Below are 22,127 nucleotides of genomic sequence, written 5' to 3'. Positions count from 1 at the left end.
TTTCTATAATTACAGGAGCCAATGCTTTATAGTAAATCTCTTTAAAAATTATATATGTGGGATATTGCTCCCTCACTGATCTTGATGGATGCCTACAGCCATTAGCAGAGAGAAATTTCCCAGTAGAAAATAGCAGAAATTAAATGATCCTCAAATCTGTGCCTTTAGCTCTGGAATAGGATACTTCTAGATGGTAACCAACTACATGGATTTACAAACCTAAACTTTCTTACTAGAGAACTCCCTGTCTTCCCCCCCACAGACCTTTCTTACTTCTGTATATTAGATAATAGCATTAGCAATTTTTTGTCTCTTTCATTTGTTGAAAAATATTTGAGGATACAGTGTGTGGGTTACAGATGAATCATTCACAGACCTAATCCTTAAAGAACTTGGTTTAGAAGGAGAGACATTGTATGTGCATATAACTGTAGTACAAAATAGAAAGCCTTGAATGCTACATAAAGGTTTGCGCAAGATCAAGGGAGAAAAGAGGTTATTTGATGCCTAGGTTGATTGGAATTAAAGGGAGGGATTGGGGGCAAAAGTTGAGGGAATAGTGTAAAATGTTAAAAAAAAAAATAAATTGTTCCAGGAAGAATGGAGAAAAACAAAAACCCTAAATGTTACTATATGAGGTGACACATTGGCAGTTCACCTGTTTTTCACTTGTAAGAACAAAATGAAAACAGAACATTTTGAGTTAACTTTTCAGGTGGTGTTTTTATCTTGATGTATGACTAGAGAGATAGTTGTAGTCTGTTTCTGTCACTGTCAGTTGAAACTTATATAGAATATTGCAGAAATTAAATGAGCTGTGTGATCTATGATCTATAATCTTCTTGAAAGGAAAGACCTAATTCATGAAAGGTACTCTGAATAGTACAATTTTTTTGGGTTAAAAAAAAATCTATAAATGCCACTAAGGAGATTCAAAATCTGTTAATAAGTAAAACATGAAAAAGAATTAAAGGGGACGCCTGGGTGGCTCAGTTGGTTAAGCAGCTGCCTTTGGCTCAGGTTATGATCCCAGCGTCCTGGGATCGAGTCCCACATCGGGCTCCTTGCTCCGCAGGGAGCCTGCTTCTCCCTCTGACTCTGCCTTCCACTCTGTCTGCCTGTGCTCGCTCTCGCTCTCTCTCTCTGACAAATAAATAAAATCTTAAAAAAAAAAAAAAAAAGAATTAAAGAAGGAAAGATGATTATTGGGTCATGCAAAAGTGTAGGTTTTCTATATAGCATTGCTCCTGCAAAGGTCATAATATTGTTTTTCTCATTATGTTTTTAAGTTTTTTTTAGGGAGGCCTTTTTGAGAGGTGAGAATGGCAGAGTGATTAAGCATGTGATTCTGAAGCTAAGCTGCCTGGTTTGAAATCTTAACTCTGATTGTATTAGCTGTGTGACCTTGTGTTAATTAACTTTTCTGTGCCTCATTGTAAAATGGGGATTATACTACCCATCTACAAAAGCTTTGTAAGTGGGATGCCTGGGTGGCTCAGTTGGTTGGACGACTGCCTTCGGCTCAGGTCATGATCCTGGAGTCCCAGGATGGAATCCCACATTGGGCTCCCAGCTCCATGGGGAGTCTGCTTCTCCCTCTGACCTTCTCTGCACTCATGCTCTCTCTCACTGTCTCTCTCTTTCAAATAAATAAATAAAATCTTTAAAAAAAAAAAAAAAAAAGCTTTGTAAGAAATAAATAAAACATATTTTAAAATTTCATATAGCAGGGCTTGACATGTAATAAATGCTCAGTATTTGCTAGATTGGGGGGGTGGTAAAATACACATAAGCAGTTACTGTCTTAACCATTTTTAATTGTATAGTTCACTGATATTAAATACATTTCATACTGTTGTACAGCCATCACTACCATCCATCGCCATAACTTTTCATCATATAAAACTGAAATTATACTTACGAATAACTCTCTATTCTCCCTTTCCCAAATTGAACCAATGATTGGGTGTTTTCTGACCCAGAGATTTAAGTTCTACAAGAATATAACATTGAGTAAAATTAGATTATCTTCAGAGGGCTTTCACATTATGATAAATATAAAACAGAATGTGATGATACGGTGTTTGGTTCAGACTAAGTACTTAAAGGTGGCAGGAGGGGAGAACAGCATATGATTCAAACTAATTGGAACATAGAAATCATTTGGGAAGTTCTGGGAAATGTGCCTGGATTAGATTATGGCAAATTTGATATGTCAGGCCAGAGAATTTTTAGGAATATCAAATCCCATTTTCAGGGTTGTATGGTTTATTTGCTATAGTGCTTGTTTCTGTAACACAAATTAACTCATATAATTGGTAAATATTGGCTTGATGTCAGTAAAATGGAGACGTGGCATTTGTTCAAACACAATTTTTCCAGCATGTAACATTTTAAAACAAAAAGAACAAACTTTCTCATAATTAAAAAGAAATCCTTAGTAATATGAGAAAATATTAAGGAAAACATTGGAAATTCTGCAGAAGTGTTGTCTTCTAGTGAAGATGGTGGTTGAATGAGTGGTGTCAAGAGTGATTCCATGTTCCACAGTGTTAAGCTCTCTGGTGAAGACCAGTAAGTGCAGACAAAGTTGTGAAGACCTTTCTCTTTGCTTTAAGAACTTTCATGAAGATGTACATCCTAGATTATATATTTTTTTCTAGATTGTAATTTAACTTCATTGAAATTGGTCTTGAGTAGAAGCAGGAGTTCCAGGGTTTAAGGCTTCAGAGGATCGAAGACCATAATGCTAGCTAGGTGCAAATTCAAGTGGAGATTTAACTGTGCACATATTTTTATAAGGACTTACTATTTTAGTTGAGGCCTTGATTACAAAGTTAAGTGGATTTTGAATAGTTTGCCTTAACTCTGTTTTTCCCATGAGTTGTGTTATTTTTAGTTGTGATTTTTCTAGAACTCAAGGTTTGTTTTGTGTTTTTTCCCCCCTTAAATGTGCATATCCCATTCTAGGAGAAAGGGCTCTGATACGTTTTAAAAGAAGGAAATTCATAAAGGAGTTGTTGCTGTAATTTTTCTGAGAAGGTTTTTGTGTGTGCCATGGTCATTGAACTCCATTAGAATTCTTGAAATATATGTACTGTATTCTTATTCACTTAGTTTTGAGTTGAGAATATTCCAATTTTAATTTAATTGAATTTCAAAGGAAATTTACATTTGAAATTTGTGTCAGACTAAGTATTTTTATATAGTAAATCAAAACACCTCTAAATGGGGGTGCCTTGGTGACCTGGTCCATTAAGCATCTTTTGGTTTCAGCTCAGGTTATGATCTCAAGGTCGTGGATTGTGGATCTAGCCCTGAGTTGGGCTCTGCATTCAACATGGAGTTGGTTTAACATTCTTTCCTTCTTCCTCTCCCTTCTCCTCTGCTCCCTCCCCCAACCTCACCACTCAGGCACTTGCACAAATAGGCACGCTTCCCTCTCAAATAAAATCCTTTTTTAAAAAGACAGTTCCAAATGGACTCTGCTCTTTGGCTCTGCTTGGGTAGTGAATTTATTCTCTTTGAAGTATTGCACACAGAGTTTGATCAGACATAAACTTAACTTTTAAAGGACTGTCAGGATGTGTGCATAATAAGATGGAAAATGCCTGCTAACTCCTAAAACTCATTCTCTTACATAAAGAACCAGCTGCCTTTTTGGAATTGGGCCAAAGTTGAAAAAATAGAATTTCTGGTTACTAGAGGAGTCCCAAATGGGCTTGATCTTTTCACTTTCTTAAAACAGTGTAGTCCTTTAATTTTATTCAGCCGTTAACTTTCTGAAGCATTTATTTTGGGAAGGTTTTGAATGGAAATCTCTTCAGCATTCCATTCTTGTTGACCAGTACAAAGTACAACCTACTACTTTTGAGCAAGTAAAACCAATGAACTTCAAGGCTTAGCTGGTATTACTTTCACAAAGATAGAAATCTAAAATATAAAACTTTGCTATTGATATGATTTGTTTTTCCTTTATATCTTTGTATATACTTTTGTAAAAACGTGTTTGTGCTTTATTGCTGTTTAACATTTAGAGATCTTTTACTTTTAAAATAAAAACATTTTTTTGGTTACAGAAAGACCCAAATGGGACCAGTGGTTTGTCAACCGGAAGTTCTCTTGTACAAGAAATTGAAGTACAGAATGAGGAAGTGGCAGCTTTTTGTCAGTCCATTACAAAGTAAGGAATTTTTCTTATAAAGTTTTTTTATTAAATACTTTTAAAAAGTTAACTTGAAAACAAGGATAGTACTAATAATTCTAAGATTTTTAAAATTTCAGTTATCTTCTCCCTGTGGCTAAAATTTCAAGACCATTAATTAACACATTAACAGCAATTGTATCTAAACCTGTATCCTTCCTAACCTGTTTAGTTTGTGAATACTTAGAAGAAAAAATTGAGGTCAGACAGTAATTTCACTGTTAACCATTGAAAACATGGCTTAAACATATAGAAGTTTTGGTGCACTTTAAAAATCTGTTTTTGTTTTAGGGAGACAATTTACTGTAAACTTTCTGACATTCAAAATACTGTCCTTTAAGAGATGCTTGTACAACAGGAGTTTATAGCAGCAAATGTTAGAAAAATGCATTTCTGAAATATTCTTTTTATCTTAAATATGTCTAATACTTCTTATAGATGAGGAAACAGACTCAGAGAAGTTACCTACTAAAATTTACTCAGCTAGCCAGCAGCAGAGTCAGGTCTCCTTTGCTTTTGGTTCAGTTTGTTTTCTTTCCATTGTATCACTATATTAGTCGACTTCTGTTGTGAGTGCTAGAAACCCATCTTAAACTAGCTTAAAGAACAGTCATGTATTGATTCATAAACCCCTATAGCAGAAAGAGGAAGGACGGAACAGAGCTCAGTTACAGCAAGATCTTGGAATTTACATGCTTGAGTTGATCTCTCCTCCCTGTGATTCCCCTTTCCCATTTTCATCCTTTCTTTCTTCCTGCCCTTCCTCCCTGAATGTTGGCTTCATTTTTTACTACTGCAGGTGGGGTTTTGAAGGCAGGGAATATAGCCACTTGTAGCTTACTTAGACTTTATATTCTAATGGTCTTGCAGGAAGGGAGGAAAGGGAGTCCCCTCAGCCAACACCAGATAGAAAAATCCCACGGAAGGAAAGAGTGGAACAACAAACATTGTGGCCAAGGGGTTGAAATCTGTTATTGGAAGAAAGTATATCACCAGTGAGGGATTTATTCATTGAATTCAGTATTTTCCTCAGTGTGGTCTGCTGTAAGTGAAGCAGAGTGTGGGGTTCCCAAATCATTTTTGAGTATATACTTCATTTTAATGTTTAAGGAACTTAATAACTGGATTTTCTAGACAATTGGTAATATTTCATTAAAATTCTGTCTTTGTTACCTCTTAACCAACATTTCTTTTCTTCAGAATACCTTAGGGGAGAAAAAGAAAAATATCAGTAGAGGCACTTTTTCTTCTCTGTGGAAAGGTTTTTAAGATAGAAGAGACATTTAGGGGACTTAATATTCAAATTACATGTATTATAAATTATCTGTGCCTTCATGTCATTATACCATATGTGTGTGTGTGGTTAATAATTTGGAAATACTCTTTTGCCTTAATTTTGGAAGTAATCTGTTATGTGTTTATCTAGTTCCTTCAGTTTTCTCCCTAAAAAAGCCCTATATGCTTTCTGTTAGACTGTTTTGAGTGACTGTTGCATTTAAGCTTTGCAGGTTGGGAAATTAGCCTGTCTTGAGATCTACCTTTCTCCGCATTTGAATCGTATAGTTATTTACACAGACTCTGCCACTAAGCTAAAATGATTATTTTTATTTATACACGTGCGCAGTGGTTTATGTAATCTGAAACCCCAGATGAAGTAAGGAGAGAATGACTTCTTTTTGTAATTTTATTTCCATTAGTAGAGAGTGATTCCAAAAAATATTTCAGAGAAGTAAGAAGCAGAGGTGTTTTTGGAGCCATCTTCTAGGCTTTTCACTTCTTCCCCTGCGACTTTGGAGATTGGGGTCAGGAGATATCCCTTGAAGAAATTAATAGCGCTATTTTTTTTTCCCAGTATGATCATTTCTGCACTGAAATTTTTAAACAAGTATTTATACTCTTAATCCTTAAACAACTGTTTATACTTTTACTCCTTAAACTCCTTACTTTTTGAAATCTCTTAAAATGATTAATCATTTTAACTCAGCTATGAAAGATTTGTCAAGATACTTTTTACAATTAAGATTACTTGTATAACAGACTCTGATACATTGCTGGTTCTAAGACTTTTTTTTTCCTTGTGTGAAATTAGGGAGCTGGATTAGTGATCTCAAGAATCTTTTTTAGTTTAAAGGACTGTAATGCTGTGATTCAGGACATTTCATTATTTACATTACATTTACATTACATTATTTACATCCTGCAATAGTGTCCTGATCCCAATGATTCCTTGTATGTTTTCAAGGACTTAACTTCTGCATTTAGGTAATTTTATTCTAAATAATACAGACTTTACTTCTGTAATTTTTATTTTTGTCTTTTAAAAAGCCCTCATTTTTATCTTTTTTTCCTGTCCTTCTGATTTTGCATGATTTGGCTCTGTCTGTACCTAACTTCAGCTTGATTGAGCACACAGTAGGAAAATAAACCATAAAAGATTTAAATTTCCTGAACTGTAGAACCACATTAAATAAGCAAACTAAGGGGCACTTGGGTGGCTCAGTTGGTTGAGCATCTGACTCTTGGTTTTGGCTGTAGTCATTATCTCATGGGTTTGGAGATTGAGCCCCAGTTAGGGCTCTGTGCTCAGCAGGGAGTCTGCTTGGGATTCTCTCCTCTGCTCCTCCCCTACTCATGCACTCTTTCTCAGTATCTCTAAAATAAATAAATCTGGGCGCCTGGTGGCTCAGTTGGTTGTGTGGCTGCCTTCGGCTCAAGTCATGATCCCGGACTTCCAGGATCGAGTCCCACATCCGGCTCCCTGCTCCTTGGGGAGTCAGCTTCTCCCTCTGACTTTCTCCTCTCTCATGCTCTCTCTCACTCATTCTCTCTCAAATGAATAAATAAATAAAATCATTTTATAAATAAATAAATAAATCTTTAAAAAATAATAAAAATAAGCCAAGAAGGCTGTTTCTTTGGTGATGACAGAGAGGTGGAAATTTGAGAGAAAATGACAATTAGAGTTTAAAAAGTAATCTGTATTGTTATAACTTAAGAATATCAAGCTCCAGTGTATGAGAGTATCCATAAAAACACCTCTGATGGTTTATTTAAATAATTCAGCAGTTTAATTTGCTTTTGTGTGTTTAAAAATTTAGTTATAAACAAAAAACCCCCCAACTTTAAAGAATCTGTTATCATTTTAGTTTTTCCCCAATTTGGATAAAGCAGACAAAACCATAAAAATAAAGAAATGTCAGTTTTGCAGAAACAAAATGACTTTTTTTTCTGGATTATCTTCTGCGATGTCAAGCAGAGATAGAGCTCATTTAAAATTAAAAAATCCCAACATGGGGTTCCATTTCACTACCCTGAGCTCATGACCTGAGCCAAAGCCAAGGGTCAGGCACTCATCTGACAGCTCCACCCCTCATTTATAAAATTTTTTTATGGTGATAAAACATACATAGTGTGAAATTTGCTATTTTAACCAGTTTTACATGTGCAGGTATGTGATATTATGTACATTCACGTTGCTGTGTAAAAAAGGGACTTGTTTTTTTTGAAGTTTTTATTGAAATTCCAGTTAACATATAAGTGCAGTATTTCTATGTATCACCGGTGCTCATCATAGTAAGTCTGCTCTGTAATTCCCATCACCTATTTAACCCCATCCCTTCACCCACCTCCTCTCTGGTGACCATCACTTTGTTCTTTGTAGTTAAGAGTCTGTTTCTTGGGAGCACCTGAGTGGCTCATTCAGTTAAGGAAGGGTCTGACTTGATCTAAGCTCAGGTGAGTTCAAGCTCCATGCTGGACTTCATACTCGGCATGGAACCTACATCAAAAAAAGAGAGAGAGAGAGAGAGAGTCTGTTTCTTGGTTTTTACCTTTCTCTTTTCCCCAACCCCAGTGGCTCATTTGCTTGTTTCTTAAATTCCACATATGAGTGAAATCATACGGTATTTGTCTTTTCCTGACTGACTTCTCTTAGCGTAATACTCTCCTCCAGCTCCATCCATGTCATTGCAAATGGCAAGCTTTCATTCTTTGTTATGGCTGAATAATACTCCATTATTCCAATATTCCTATCTCTTCATTATCCATTCATCATTCAATGGACACTTGAGCTGTTTCCATAACTTGGCTATTATAAATAATATAATATGCTGCTATAAAATTCATTGGGGTGCATGTATTCAAAAAAGGACTCACTTTAAGGAAAGGAGTTGAAGGAACCTACCCTAGCAAATCAAGTTCATTGAATGTAACTTTGATCACTGGAAATTTAGTCTAATAAATTTCTGAGCTATTATCAGGAATGTCTGCTTGCCCTTTCATCATCTTTAAGGAAAGATGAAACTTGAAATCTTGCTTGGATATAGGCAGAATTCTCTGATACGTGATTTGCTGTAAGTATCTATTTTATAGTGTAGAAAACAAGAGAATACCTAGTAGATTAATAAGAAAAAAGAATCTTGGGCAAGGTCCAACGAAGGTCTTGGCACTATGTCGTAGAGGGGTAAGTTTGAAACAGTTAAATATCTGAAGATGCTGTATCCATGTATAAAGGTGCATTTCCAATGTCAATATAAGTTTATTACTTATAGTAGTTTTTTTCTTAAGATTTTATTTATTTGAGAGAGAAAGTGAAAGAGGGAGAGAGAACACAAGCAATAGGGAGGGCCAGAGGGAGAGGGGGAAGCAGGCTCCCCACTGAGCAGGAAGCCCAATACCAGGCTTGATCCCAGAACCCTGAGGTCATGACACGAACTGAAGGCAAACGTTCAACCAACTTAGCCACCCAAGCACCTCAACTTTTATTAGTTTTTTTTTTAAGATTTTATTTATTTATTTGACAGAGATCACAAAGTAGGCAGAGAGGCAGGCAGTGGGGCGGGGAGCAGGCTCCCCACGGAGCAGAAAGCCCAATGTGGGGCTCGATCCCAGAACTCTGAGATCATGACCTGAGCCAAAGGCAGAGGCTTTAACCCACTGAGCCACCCAGGCGCCCCTATATTAATTTTTTTTAATTACTTTTCTTCTTCTTCTTCTTTTTTTGTTTGTTTTTTTAAAGATTTTATTTATTTATTCGACAGACAGAGATTACAAGTAGGCAAGAGAGGCAGGCAGGGAGAGAGAGGAGGAAGCAGTCTCTCTGCAGAGCCAAGAGCCCGATGTGGGGCTCGATCCCAGGACTCTGGGATCATGACTTGAGCCGAAGGCAGAGGCTTTAACCCACTGAGCCACCCAGGCGCCCCATCTTCTTCTTTTTTTAAAAAAAGACATTATTTATTTATTTGACAGACAGAGATCCCAAGCAGGCAGAGAGGAAGGGAAGCAGGCTCCCCGCAAGCAGAAAGCCCGATGCCGGGCTCCATCCCAGGACCTTGGCGTTATGACCTGAGCTGAAGGTAGAGGCTTTAACTCACTGAGCCACCAAGACACCTCTACTTTTCTTCTTTTTGATATTGGATCTTTTGTGGTACTTAAGACTACAGTGCAGAACTCAGATTTGTTCGTTTATTCATTTATTTGACAAGATGCCTGTAGCCCCTCTATTACTAGGCACTGCTCTGAGTGTGTTACAAACTTAGTTCACATAGGGGCACCTGGGTGGCTCAGTTGTTAACTGTCTGCTTTCGGCTCAAGTCATGATCCCAAGGTCTTGGGATCAAGCCCCCCATTGGGCTCCCTGATTAGCAGGGAGTCTGCATTCCCTCTACTATTCCCCCTGCTCATGTTCCTGCTCTCACTGTTTCTCTCTGTCAAATAAATAAATAAAATCTTTAAAAAAATTCTTAAAAAAACTTAGTTCACATAATTCTCACAATAACCTTATGAAGTTAGTGGTGGTGTCCTCAGTTTGTAGAAGAGGAAGCTGGAAGCAGATTCAATAACTTGCCTGTGGTTACATGGCTGGTAAGTAGTAAAATCAGGATTTAAACTCAGGTTGTCTGTCTCTAGAGACCGTGTACAGTTATACTCACTGCCTCTTTTTTTTTAAGATTTTATTTTATTATTATTTTTAAAGACTTAATTTATTTGTAGATTTATTTATTTATTTGTCAGAGAGAGAGCATACAAGCAGGCAGAGAAGCAGGCTCCCCGCTGAGGGGAGTGCAGATGCCAGACTTTGTTCCAGGACCCTGAGATGATGACCAGAGCTGAAGGCAGATGCTTAACTGACTGAGCCACCCAGGTCCCAAGATTTTGTTTAGAGAAGAGTGCTCAAGCACACTTCAGTACGGAGCAGGTCGAGGGGCTTAGTCTTAGGACCCTGAGTTCATGGCCTGAGCCAAAATCAAAGTCACTTAATCAACTGAGCCTCCCCAGGTGCTCCTCTCCTGATCCTTTTCTTTTTGTCTTCCCAAACTATTTTATTTTATTCCTATGACTTGATTATTTTAATCTCTACAGAGGGAAATACATAATACTTTAAGCATTCATTCCATTTATATTCCTGTGAAAAGCACTCAGGAGAATTGGATCTTGTTTTCTAACCTCCAGAAAAAAGTCAGTTAAAGGCAGGCTACAAATTTTAAAAAGGCATCAAATTTTCCTTTGTTTTCTGGTAACAGAAAGTGATGTTGGGGAAGAGCCATATATACTGTACTCCTGCATTTCAATTTAAACTATGTTGTTCCTGTGAATACCTTCACAGGCAGTTCTTGCCATTCCCTGAGTTTTAGAAATCACTTTGAGAGAATAACGGCCTACAGCATGGTAAAAACTGATAATGATTTTTTATTGTTGTCTAACAACCAACCCTCTGCCCCCAAAATGTAGGAGAAAAAGCCCTAAGAAAAACATTTTTAAAAGACAACAAACTCTTTATCCCTCTAGCAATTGCAGTTGAGGGTTACTTTGCTGTATTCTCAGTAGATTCATTAAAAGTGTACATTTTGTATAATTATACTGTATAGCCAAAAAATCTGAAGCAGAAAACCTCATTTAATGCCTTGTATCCAATGTATGCCTGGTTAATGTTGCTAGTGTTACCACAGATCTCCTGGCTCTAGTTAATCTCTTTTCTTGGATTCCTCTTATCTAAAAGGCAAATGCTGGTATTTGGAGTTTAACTGGGGTCCATTCATTACAGTTCTTATGAGCTACTTTAGAATTGAACAAGACACAGAACTGAATGGTAGTAAGCATGCAAAATTTTGTTTAGGGCTCTCAAATGCAGCTTTAAAAATATTTTTAACTTCTTCTTTCTTGTGAACAGATTGAAGACCAACTTTCCATATACCAATCACTGCACAAATCCGGGCTATTTGTTAAGTCCAGTTACAGTGCAAAGAAATATATGTGGAGAAAATGCCAGCGTGAAGGTCTCCATTGAAATTGAAGGATTTCAACTGCCAGTTACTTTTACATGTGATGGTAGGTTTGTGGTTTCCCAACCATCTTGCTTTGGGAGAAATGTTTAAAATGTTATTTTAATCATTCTTGACCCTGTTATCATTAGGTATCCTTTAAAAAATTTTGTGTTGTGTGTGTGTGGTAAAATACTTAACATTCATTAGTTACCCTTTTCAAAAAAATGGCATTCATTTGGATAATTTTCTGGTTAGGACTAGTGGGAAAATAGTTTACCTTTATGACTGCATATTTCTGTGAAAAATGCTGAGTAATTTTGATTAATTGGTGACATTTGGCCAAGGTCCCAAAGCATGGTATTAAAAGGCTATTTATAGTCCCAATTTTTTTTTTTTTTTCATTTTATGGCAAGAAGAGTGTTTGTTTATAAATAGCTGTCAGTGAAATTGAAATTCCAGGTATCTTGCTAAGCTCTTCTAAGAAGTAGATAATCCTCCTTTAGTTCTAACTCTTTCCCAAATTTGGTGTGGATATCCTTTCTAGAAATGTATCCTTAAGTCTGTAGGAAATTTTTGTCATAGTTTGAGTCTCATGATGTATATTATTTTAATGGGATTCCAGCAGTAGAATAAGGGCTATATTTCTACAGTACTTTGACCTAAAATTGATGCCATTTGGGGGGCATGGTTTTGACTAGGAAAATGTCCAATATTTGGATACTTTCTTTGTAGCTTTGCACTTTTCAAGGCTCTTTGAAAAAAAAATATGAATCTGAAACAAAAATGTTAGCCAACTATAATAATTATTCTTTTAGTTTCTAAAGGAAAAACTATTCTTATAACATACTTTGAATTTTGATCTGGGGATTATTTAAAACCCTTTTGTTGTAAGAATTACTACTAAAATTGAAAAAAGATCAATAGGCCCCTTGATAGAAATAGTAAACACTGATGACAAGTATTTCAGTTTGTATGGTTTTTACTTAATATGTCAAGATATCATTACTTTTTGAGGAAAAAAGTGATGACTTAAAGATAATATATCAAGACAATATAAAAAAGACAATAAATCAAGATACTACTTTTTGAGAAAATATCTCAAATGCCTATCGTTTGGTTCTTCATAAACATGCACATTTACAGTGTACATCTCTGTTAAGAAATTTAACCACATTATGATATAAGTGTGTCCAAATGATAAGTATTACCATACAATTGGCTGTTCAGAAATGTACCCATTGCATTAGATATTTTATGGCCTTTTCTGCCAATCTGTTGATTTTCATGAAGTCTGTACTGAATAATTGTTTTCTAAATTGATCATAGGAACTCTCAGAAGTAAATTACTTTAAAGGGTTACTTTAATTTTTAGTGTCTTGTAATCTTAGTATCCAGCTATTGTCACGAACAATAATTGAACAATACTTCCTACTTGCTATATTTTTATTCTTTGGAAAATTTATGAGGAACATGTCAAACATTTAAAATGGTAATTATTTTTTCCTTATGATTTGGTTTAAATCATTGTTTGCTGTGTCCTGCTAAATGTTAACCTTTTTGGAGGAGTCTGTGGTAGGGAGGTGGCTTTCTTAGCTAAGATCTGCCCTATCTAATACAGTAATCACTAGCCCCATGCGGCTATTGAGTACTGAAAATGTGGCTAATATAGAGTGAGATGTGCTATATATGTAAAATACACAGTGGATTTCCAAGACCCAATTTGAAAAGAAATAAGCTGTGTCATTGGTAATTTTAAAATGCTGGTTATATGATGCAATGACATTTTGGATTTATTAAGTTAAATATGTTGAAATTAGCTTCACCTGTTTCTTTTTACTTTTCTCAGTCTGGCTAGTAGAATATCTTAAATTCTGTATGTGGCCTACATTATATTTCTGTTGTATGGGCTCTCTTAAATGATAAGAATAACATTCTCAAGTGTATAGAGTGAAATGAGCAAAATGAAACTGATGCCTCTTTTACAGTGAGTTCTACTGTAGAAATCATTATAATGCAAGCCCTTTGCTGGGTACATGATGACTTGAATCAAGTAGATGTTGGCAGCTATGTTCTGAAAGTTTGTGGTCAAGAGGAAGTGCTGCAAAAGTAAGTATTCATTTAACTACTTAGCAATGTCTTTTGAAATTTAATTTTAAGGAGTTAAATTAGAAAAATTTCAAGTTAAATTTGTACTCCCAAGAATACATTGGGTCCTACTGAATTAATTCATTGGATCAATAAGCTTATATTGAGATACATTTATATTGAGATGTGTTTAAGACAGTGGAGAGCTAACAGACATAATTAAAACGTGGTATTGCCCTTAAGCTTATAGTGTTAAATGGAAAGAATGGTGGGCAATCGGTTGATAAGTGAATTTAATGGCTCTTTTCTTTGTGCTAAGAGTCGATAGTCACATCATTATAGACTCCCCATTTTCCTTTTGTAGCATGTACCATTACGTTTCACACAGTGGTCAGCTGTGACTTCCTTTTAGTTGCCTAAAATAATCATTATAATTTTTTTCTGAACCAGATAATTTATTGTATCTAGCTTTTAGTGCAGTTATTTTACAGATTTTAATATTTTAGGTTATTCGAAATGCCCTGCCCTTGTTTTTCTTGTTTGTTTTTTTCATCTTCATCTTCTTTCTTTTGTGCTGTGACTCTTCTCATGTAGAATTACTCTTTTATTTAAGTGTCCACACTTGGTTAAAAAACTGTCTCTACAGGGGCGCTGGGGTGGCTCAGTGGGTTAGGGCCTCTGCCTTCAGCTCCGGTCATGATCCTAGGTGGGATCGAGCCCCACATAGGGCTCTCTGCTCAGCGGGGAGCCTGCTTCCACCTCTCTCTCTCTGTCTGCCTCTCAGCCTGCTTGTGATCTCTGCTTATTCAGTCAAATAAATAAATAAAATCTATAAAAAAAAAAAAAAGAAAACTGTCTCTACATTTTACCATTCTCTTCAATTTCTGATGCAGATACAAGTTATATCTTACTCTTACCTCTGTAATTTCTACTTTGAGAATAATATTGATGAAAATTAATATATTTTAATAGTAATCATTGCCTTGGAAGTCATGAATATATTCAAAACTGCCGAAAATGGGACACAGAGATTAAACTACAACTTTTGACCTTCAGCGCAATGTGTCAAAATCTGGCCCGAACAGTAAGTATGTACCTCATAACTGAATTGCATTTGGTTGAATCTGAGTAATTCTCCTAATTAGCCAATTTGCAATTTCTGCATTCTCCAAGATTTCTGAGTTGGACTGGTGAATGGATTGGAATGAGGAACTAATTCTACCCACAACAAGGGTTTTCAGCAGAAGGGGGGAACTTTTCAATCATGGAGTCTTAGATAGCATACTACTGTGAGCTGGAGGCATATTTGAAAATCAGAGTGGAGGAAATAAAAGCTTGATTTGTAATGGTTTTTCAAGAATGAAAACATTTGGGTTCAAAGAGAAATGAGGAAGGAGGAAAGATTTTGAATAGTAAATACAGTTTGGGGGAAGAAGAGATCCATGTTGACGTTTGCATCAAACTGAAAAATATACATTATTCTGCACTAAAGAAACCTATTTCTCTTCTTAAAATAAAGTACTTTCTTTTGAAGTTAAAGCACATTAGAGTACAGGAGATTATGCTGTTTTATTACTGTATGAACACTTGATAAACTTTAATCTTTAAAGAGAATTATTCTTCACTTGGTAGAACTTTGATGGAAAAAGAGCAGTCATTTTTACTTTATTTTCTTATGTTTTACTCCTGTGTTTCATAAAATTTATTTCACTTGGGTGGAAACTATTTCATGAAATTCAGTATATTTTAGCAGTCTTTGGTGGCTTTTCTTCAGTTTCTTAAGAAATGATGTTTTTTAATATATTTACATACTAAAGACTTAGTATGGCAGAAGAGATTGGTACCTTGTTTGTTGAGGGTAAGGTTGGGAGCAATTTGATTATCATTAGAAAACTAACTCAGACATTCAGATGATTTCTTCCACATCTGATCCAATCCCACCATCATTTTCATTTGGTTGTCAGCCATCTTTAAAAGTGTTTGTTTTGGGACACCTGGGTGGCTTAGTTGATTAAGCAGCTGCCTTCATCTCAGGTCATGATCCCAGGGTCCTAGGATTGAGCCTCACATCAGGCTCCCTGCTCAGCAGGGAGTCTGCTTCTCCCTCTGCCTCTCCTCCAGCTTGTGCTCTCTCTCAGATAAATAAATAAAATCTTAAAAAAATAAATAAATAAAAATTGTTTTGTTTTTTAAAGCTCTCTATTCTTTCCTTATAGAACAGAAATAGTTGTTACTTTGGGAGCTACTTATATATCAGAAACTAGACCTAAGACATTTATGTTTTTAATTTATTAAATTAATTTTTTAGAGTACTTTTTCCTCACTCAGTTGTAAATAGCATTTAATTCTGATAATATTTTAGCGTCTGTTCTGAAAAATCACTTTAGTTTCAAGAATTTATCATACAACTTAACCATATTTTTTTTAGGCAGAAGATGATAAAACACCTGTGGATTTAAACAAACACCTGCATCAAATGGAAAAGCCTTACAAAGAAGTCATGACAAGGTGTGGCATCTAAAACATTAATTTCAGGTTTTCAGACTTTGCTTTTGGATGTGAATACCTTTATTTTGGTGAATAAAACAAAGTATTAGTATATAGTATCCTTCAGTCACAATAATTGTTCTTTATTTCAGATATCCTGTTGAAGAACTTTTAGATTCTTACCACAACCAAGTGGAACTGGCTCTTCAAATTGAAGTAGGTCTTAATTCACATTTTGGCATGATGACTTAAGGACTCTTGTCTTTGTTCTATCTTAAATATTAGTGTGGTGGTAGAGGAAATATTGTAGAAGGATGATTAAAACTATATTCTTGATGTTGACATTTGATGACTTGTTTTCTGAGCCATCTTGTTAACCAAAGTTCTGAATATTGCATGAGTTAGCACTTCACCTCACTTCCGCTTTATTACTAAGAGGAGCCTTCAGTTCAATTCAGATAGCATTAACTGAATGTTCACTATGTGCTAGATGCTGGAGTTATGAAAATGAAAGCTCTAGTCCCCATTTACCAAGAACTTAAAACTAGTGATGGATTTAAACACAGTTTCATATAGTATAGTAAATGTAGTATAGAGGTATACATTGTGTTCTTTGGGAGATCAAAGAAGGGCACTCTTCTAACTTGAGAGTTCATGGAAAGCCTCTAAGAAGGGAGTTTGCCTGAGCCAAGTCAACAGTACAGGTTAGCTAGAAGATAGGTGGGAAGAGCGTGTGAACAGCACACAGATTTGATACAGATGTGAAATATATGCGTTTCTGTAATAGAGTACAGAGTGTGACAGGAAGATTGGGAGAGGACACTCGAGATACCAGATATAAGTTACCACTTTATAATCCATGTTAACCTCTAATCTGTCTTCTAGGTTAGAGGGCCATATCCAGTCCATTTTCTGTTTTTGTAAATAAACAATTTTTGGAACACAGCCACACTCATTAGTTTACATATTTTCTGTGACTGCATTTGTGCTCTAATACTAGATTTGAGTAGTTGGGACAGACACTGTTTATTCTACAAAGTCTAAACAACTTACTATTTGCTATTTTATGGAGAAGGTTTGCTGACCCCTGCTTTAGCCATTAAAGGTATTTTTAGCTGATGATAGAGGGTTGATTGGGGTGAGTGACTTGTTTAGTCCTAAGCTTTGAAATCCCTCTGGCCATACTGTGTAGGTTACATTGGGTTCTGGCAGGATTGGTTTCAGGGAAACTACTTAGGAAGGTGTTTTATAGTATTCCAAGTGAAAAATAATTAGTGTGGCCAAGGCAGGAAGGAGGGATCTGATTAACAATATTTAGGAGATACAATTGGCAGGATTTTGGTAAGTAATGAGATGTAAGAGAAGAAATAGTGAAGGATGACTCTTAAATTTCTAGCAACTAATACATTCTTGTCAGCATTTAAACATATTCATTTATTTGGTAAATGTTGAATATATCTCTTCATTGTGATGCTTGCTGTAGGTGCTGAGGATATGGCAGCAAACAAATGAAACTGTAATCCCAGCTCTTAGTTTACACTCTAGTTGGATGAGACAGACAATAAAAGTAGCAAAACGTGCTGTATCAGGTGGTAAGCACTACAGAGAAAAATAAAGGAGGATAATGTTTCATTTTCAACATTTGTATTCAGAGAAGGCCTTATTAAGAAGATGAAGTTGAGCAAAGAACTAGAGAGAAAGAAACTATCTGGTTTTCTAGGGGGGAAGGAGGGTGCCTAGTATATATAAGGTCTGTCTGTCTAGCTAGAATAGAGTGAGGAAGAGGGGAGAGAGTGGAAACAGATCAGGTAGGAAGATATTTTGTTAGCTGCAAAGGGTGGATGGGGGAAGAAACCAGGAGAGGGGCAGATTTGGATGGAAGATATGGAACTTAATTTTGGACTTTATGTTTGTGATGACTTTTGTTCATCCTTTTTTTTTTTTTTTTTTTAAGATTTTATTTATTTATCAGAGAGAGAGAAGGGGAGAGAGCAAGCACAGGCAGACAGAATGGCAGGCAGAGGCAGAAGGAGAAGCAGGCTCCCCGCTGAGCAAGGAGCCCAATGTGGGACTCGATCCCAGGACGCTGGGATCATGACCTGAGCCGAAGGCAGCTGCTTAACCAACTGAGCCACCCAGGCGTCCCGACTTTTGTTCATCTTTTTTTTTTTTTTTTTTTTTTTTTAAAGATTTTATTTATTTATTTGACAGAGAGATTACAAGTAGGCAGAGAGGCAGGCAGAGAGAGACACGAGGAAGCAGGCTCCCTGCTGAGCAGAGAGCCCGATGCGGGACTCGATCCCAGGACCCTGAGATCATGACCTGAGCCGAAGGCAGCGGCTTAACCCACTGAGCCACCCAGGCGCCCCCCGACTTTTGTTCATCTTAATAGCAGTGTTAAGTAGGCAAAGCTGAATGCAGGGATCTCACAACCCTGAGATCATGACCTGAGCCGAAGTCAAGAGTCAGACACTTAACTGACTGAGCCGCCCAGATACCCCTTTGTTCCCTTTACTTTTAATGCTTTTCCTCCAGATATTTGCATGGCTTACCCATCAGTTTAAGGTCTCCATTCACTTATCACAGATGTCTTCATGACCATCTTATCTAAAATAGTGACTAAAAAATATTAATACCCACATTTTTATAGCGGTATACCCACATTTTTATTGTGGTATAATTTATATACCATAAAATGTACCCATTTGATGTATATAATTCAATGATTTCTTTTAGTAAATGCATAGAATTGTATAATTATCCCCACAATCGAGTTCTTTAGAACATTTTCATGACCCCCAGATTTTCCATTTGCTACTTTACAGTCATTCCCCATTCCCAGACCCACCCACAGATAATGCCTAGTCTGGTTCCTGCTAGATAGATTTGCCTTTAATGGAGATTTCATGTAAATGGAATCATAGCCTAGGGAATCTTTTATATCTGATTTTTTTTTTTCACATATCCTACTGTTTTTAAGCCCTGCCCATGTTCTATGTAAGTTGTAGTGTGTATCCAACAGTTGGCTGATTTTTTTTTTTTAATTGCTAAATACTTTCATTGTATGGATACACCATATTTTGTTTTTATCTGGCCACCAAATAATGGACATTTTGTCAGTTTACAGTTTTTAGTTATGAGTTCACATATAAATCTTTGTACATTTTAATTTAGCTTTTAGGGGAGATCAGGAAGTTCTAGAAGTTTTGATTCCTACAGGCCTTAATTTTCTAGAGATAAGGTATTAATTTATTTAAGTAAAGTGAAGTTAGGGTAGTGGCAAATGTTTTGAGCCAAGGAATAATGGTTTGGCTTCATATTCTAAGAAGAATGGTAAAGAGAACTGACCAAGAATGAGTAAAAGGAATGTTAAGTAGCATGCAAGTTCCTGCTGAAATTAGGGAATGTTGAATCTGTACAGTTCTGAGATCTTCTCTGAAAGTATTCAGCTACCTGGTAGAAGAAGCAGAGAATAGTATCTGAGCTCAAAGACTTCGTTTAGTCAGAGTGAATGTGTGAGAACAAAAAAGATTGTGATCAGAGTATGTATGATATTGCAATTTAGATTCTGATAGAGTATAATTTGGGGGTTGAAGATGCTATGAGTTTTCCACGTGGACATTTATATAACTGAGGCTTACAGGATATAGGGTAGAAAGTCAGGGGAATATCCAGAGCAAAAATAGGGTGTACAGTGGGGGAAATGACTACATGTCAATTGTCAGGCAGATCAGGCCATTAGAGGACAAGTTAGAAGACAGGAAATATAGTAGTAGAACAGGGAAAATTAGAGAGTCATTAATTAATAAAAAGTATTTAATTACTATAAAGAGTGAAAGAGGATTCTAAAGAAGGATTTGACATATTATGGCTTGTATGCTAAATCTGGCCTATTGCCTGTTTTTGTAAATAAAGTTTTATTGGAACACAGTATTAGTCATGTATTATCAGTATCTGTTTTCACACCATAATAGCAGAGTTGAGTTGTGACAGAGAAGATGTGGCCCTCCAAGCCTAAAACGTTTACTCTCTGGCCTTTTTAAAACTTTTTAAAGTTTGCCAATCATGCTTTGAGGGGTCCAACAGTAATAATAGGTGCGAAAAAGCAGCTGTTAGCTCTAGGTTGAGGAACAATGGATAGTGAAGGAATTCTAAGGACTTAGGATAGAACCTTCCCTCCAACCTCAGGCTAAAATTCAGCCCTTTTTTGGAAATCCAGCCTCTTCCAAGAGGGTTTGGCTATCTCATGGACACATGGGTTGCCTGTAGCAAAGAACCTTAATAGAGTTGTCAGATTGAGAGACCATGACCTGGGGTGGGGGTCAGCAGGTAGCAGCTGGAGCTGGTCTTTGGATCTGATGCTGGGCTGGAGCTGGAGCTGGTCTGGGATCTGATGCTGAAGTAAAAAACAGAGGACTAGACTGGGACGCCTGGGTGGCTCAGTTGGTTAAGCGGCTGCCTTCGGCTCAAGTCATAATCCCAGCGTCCTGGGATCAAGTCCCACATCAGGCTCCTTGCTCAGCCGGGAGCCTGCTTCTCTCTCTGTCTCTGCCTGCCACTCTGTCTGCGTGTGCTTGCTCTCGCTCTCGCTCTCTCTCTCTCTGACAAATAAATAAATTTAAAAAATATATATTTTTTAAAAATAGAGGACTAGAACCCTGATGAGAAGTGTCTTCATGCTGTTGTGTGAGTGTCCCTTCAGTGCCCTCTATTGACAAAACCTAAGATTGTGTCAGCTGGCAAAGGAAAAATGTTTATAGGTCTAGCTTCAGTATCACAAAGTAGAGCAAAGAAAGATGGATTTGAAATTGATAGACTATAAATTGATGACTGGCACATAAAAAATGATGGGGAATAGTATAGGAGAATGACGTGGGCCTCAAAACTGGAAAGGTTTTTGCATGAAGGTATAGGAGTAGAAGCAGAAATAAAAGTTATCCAAGCCAAAATGGGGAGCTAGAAAACAGACTGTCAGGTCCTGAGGATTGGATGGTAATTGGGTGTTTGAGAGAATGAGGTGGTTTTATTTAAGCATGAATGTACAGGGGGCATTTAGTTTATGGTTGCCAAGTCTCAAGGGTGGGAAAGTTTAAATTTTTACAGGATGGTACAGTACTAAGTTTCAGCCCATTCTAATAGTACTTGGCCTGTAAGGTTGGCTTAAATGTTTGAGGAGTTCATTCATTATGTAAAAATGTTTCTTAATGACATATATACTTTAAAATGAGGATGGAGGAATGGGGAGGGAGTTTTAAATATTCTTATCAGATAAATGATTTTATAATATATTTGTACATGTATACTTTTGGATCATGGTGAAATCAACAGTGGTTGAATACGCTGGAGGGATAGTCCTCAAGGAAGTTTTTTCATGAGACAAAACGTAAAAAGTGATGGTTGTACAGATGTAAACAATGCTTAAAAGTTGATTTAATGTTTCATAACTGTGGCCCAATGTTATTAATATGTGGCCAGCCTCTGAAGAACTTGGTTTCTGATACCAAATTTTTGGCAGGTAGGATTGGTGTTTTTAATATGGAACTTAATCCCAAACGAGAATGAAAAATAACTCCAGTTTTTTTTTAATGACTTAACAATTTGTTAATAATTTATTATTCTGATGAAATTAATGGCATTTGCGTATGAATAATTATCTCGTGCAAAGTGAAAAATCAGACCCAGTGTTTCCTATTCAAAATAAAATAGGTAATTGAAAAGATTATGTTGTATCTTTTTCATCACAAAGAGGAAAGGATATCTGTTCTTAAGCACATCTAAAATGTCTAGTTTCTGATGTTATCTTTTCTGAAACAGATCCTTTAAATTCTACATACTTATGTTTATTTTACTTTTTTATTTTTAAAGAACCAGCACCGAGCTGTAGATCAAGTAATTAAAGCTGTAAGAAAAATCTGTAGCGCTTTAGATGGTGTAGAGACTCTTGCCATTACAGAAGCAGTAAAGAAGCTAAAGAGAGCAGTTAATCTTCCGAGGAGTAAAAGTGCTGATGTGAGTATTCTTTTAGTAATTAGCCTTTTGTTAAATGCAAGTATGTATTTCAGTGAGTATCTGTCACTTAAACTGGGAGA

General features: G+C 36.3%; 1 protein-coding gene across 5 annotated transcripts in view; it reads left to right on the top strand.

Annotated features, from left to right (window-relative positions):
* PIK3C2A (phosphatidylinositol-4-phosphate 3-kinase catalytic subunit type 2 alpha) overlaps nt 1–22,127 on the top strand; it is a 171,189-nt gene that overhangs the window by 101,601 nt on the left and 47,461 nt on the right. For all 5 annotated transcript variants that reach the window (XM_059137403.1, XM_059137396.1, XM_059137390.1 and 2 more), the window contains 7 exons: nt 4,080–4,183; nt 11,373–11,530; nt 13,452–13,572; nt 14,524–14,635; nt 15,980–16,059; nt 16,191–16,254; nt 21,904–22,047. In XM_059137403.1, coding sequence (XP_058993386.1) covers nt 4,080–4,183; nt 11,373–11,530; nt 13,452–13,572; nt 14,524–14,635; nt 15,980–16,059; nt 16,191–16,254; nt 21,904–22,047 — 783 coding nt within the window. The remainder of the gene's footprint in view (nt 1–4,079; nt 4,184–11,372; nt 11,531–13,451; nt 13,573–14,523; nt 14,636–15,979; nt 16,060–16,190; nt 16,255–21,903; nt 22,048–22,127) is intronic.

This window comes from Mustela lutreola, chromosome 1, assembly GCF_030435805.1.
Source record: "Mustela lutreola isolate mMusLut2 chromosome 1, mMusLut2.pri, whole genome shotgun sequence".
In the NCBI taxonomy this organism is placed as follows: Eukaryota; Metazoa; Chordata; class Mammalia; order Carnivora; family Mustelidae; genus Mustela; species Mustela lutreola.
Note: the sequence above shows the minus strand (reverse complement) of the source record. Positions and strands in the feature narration are given on the sequence as shown.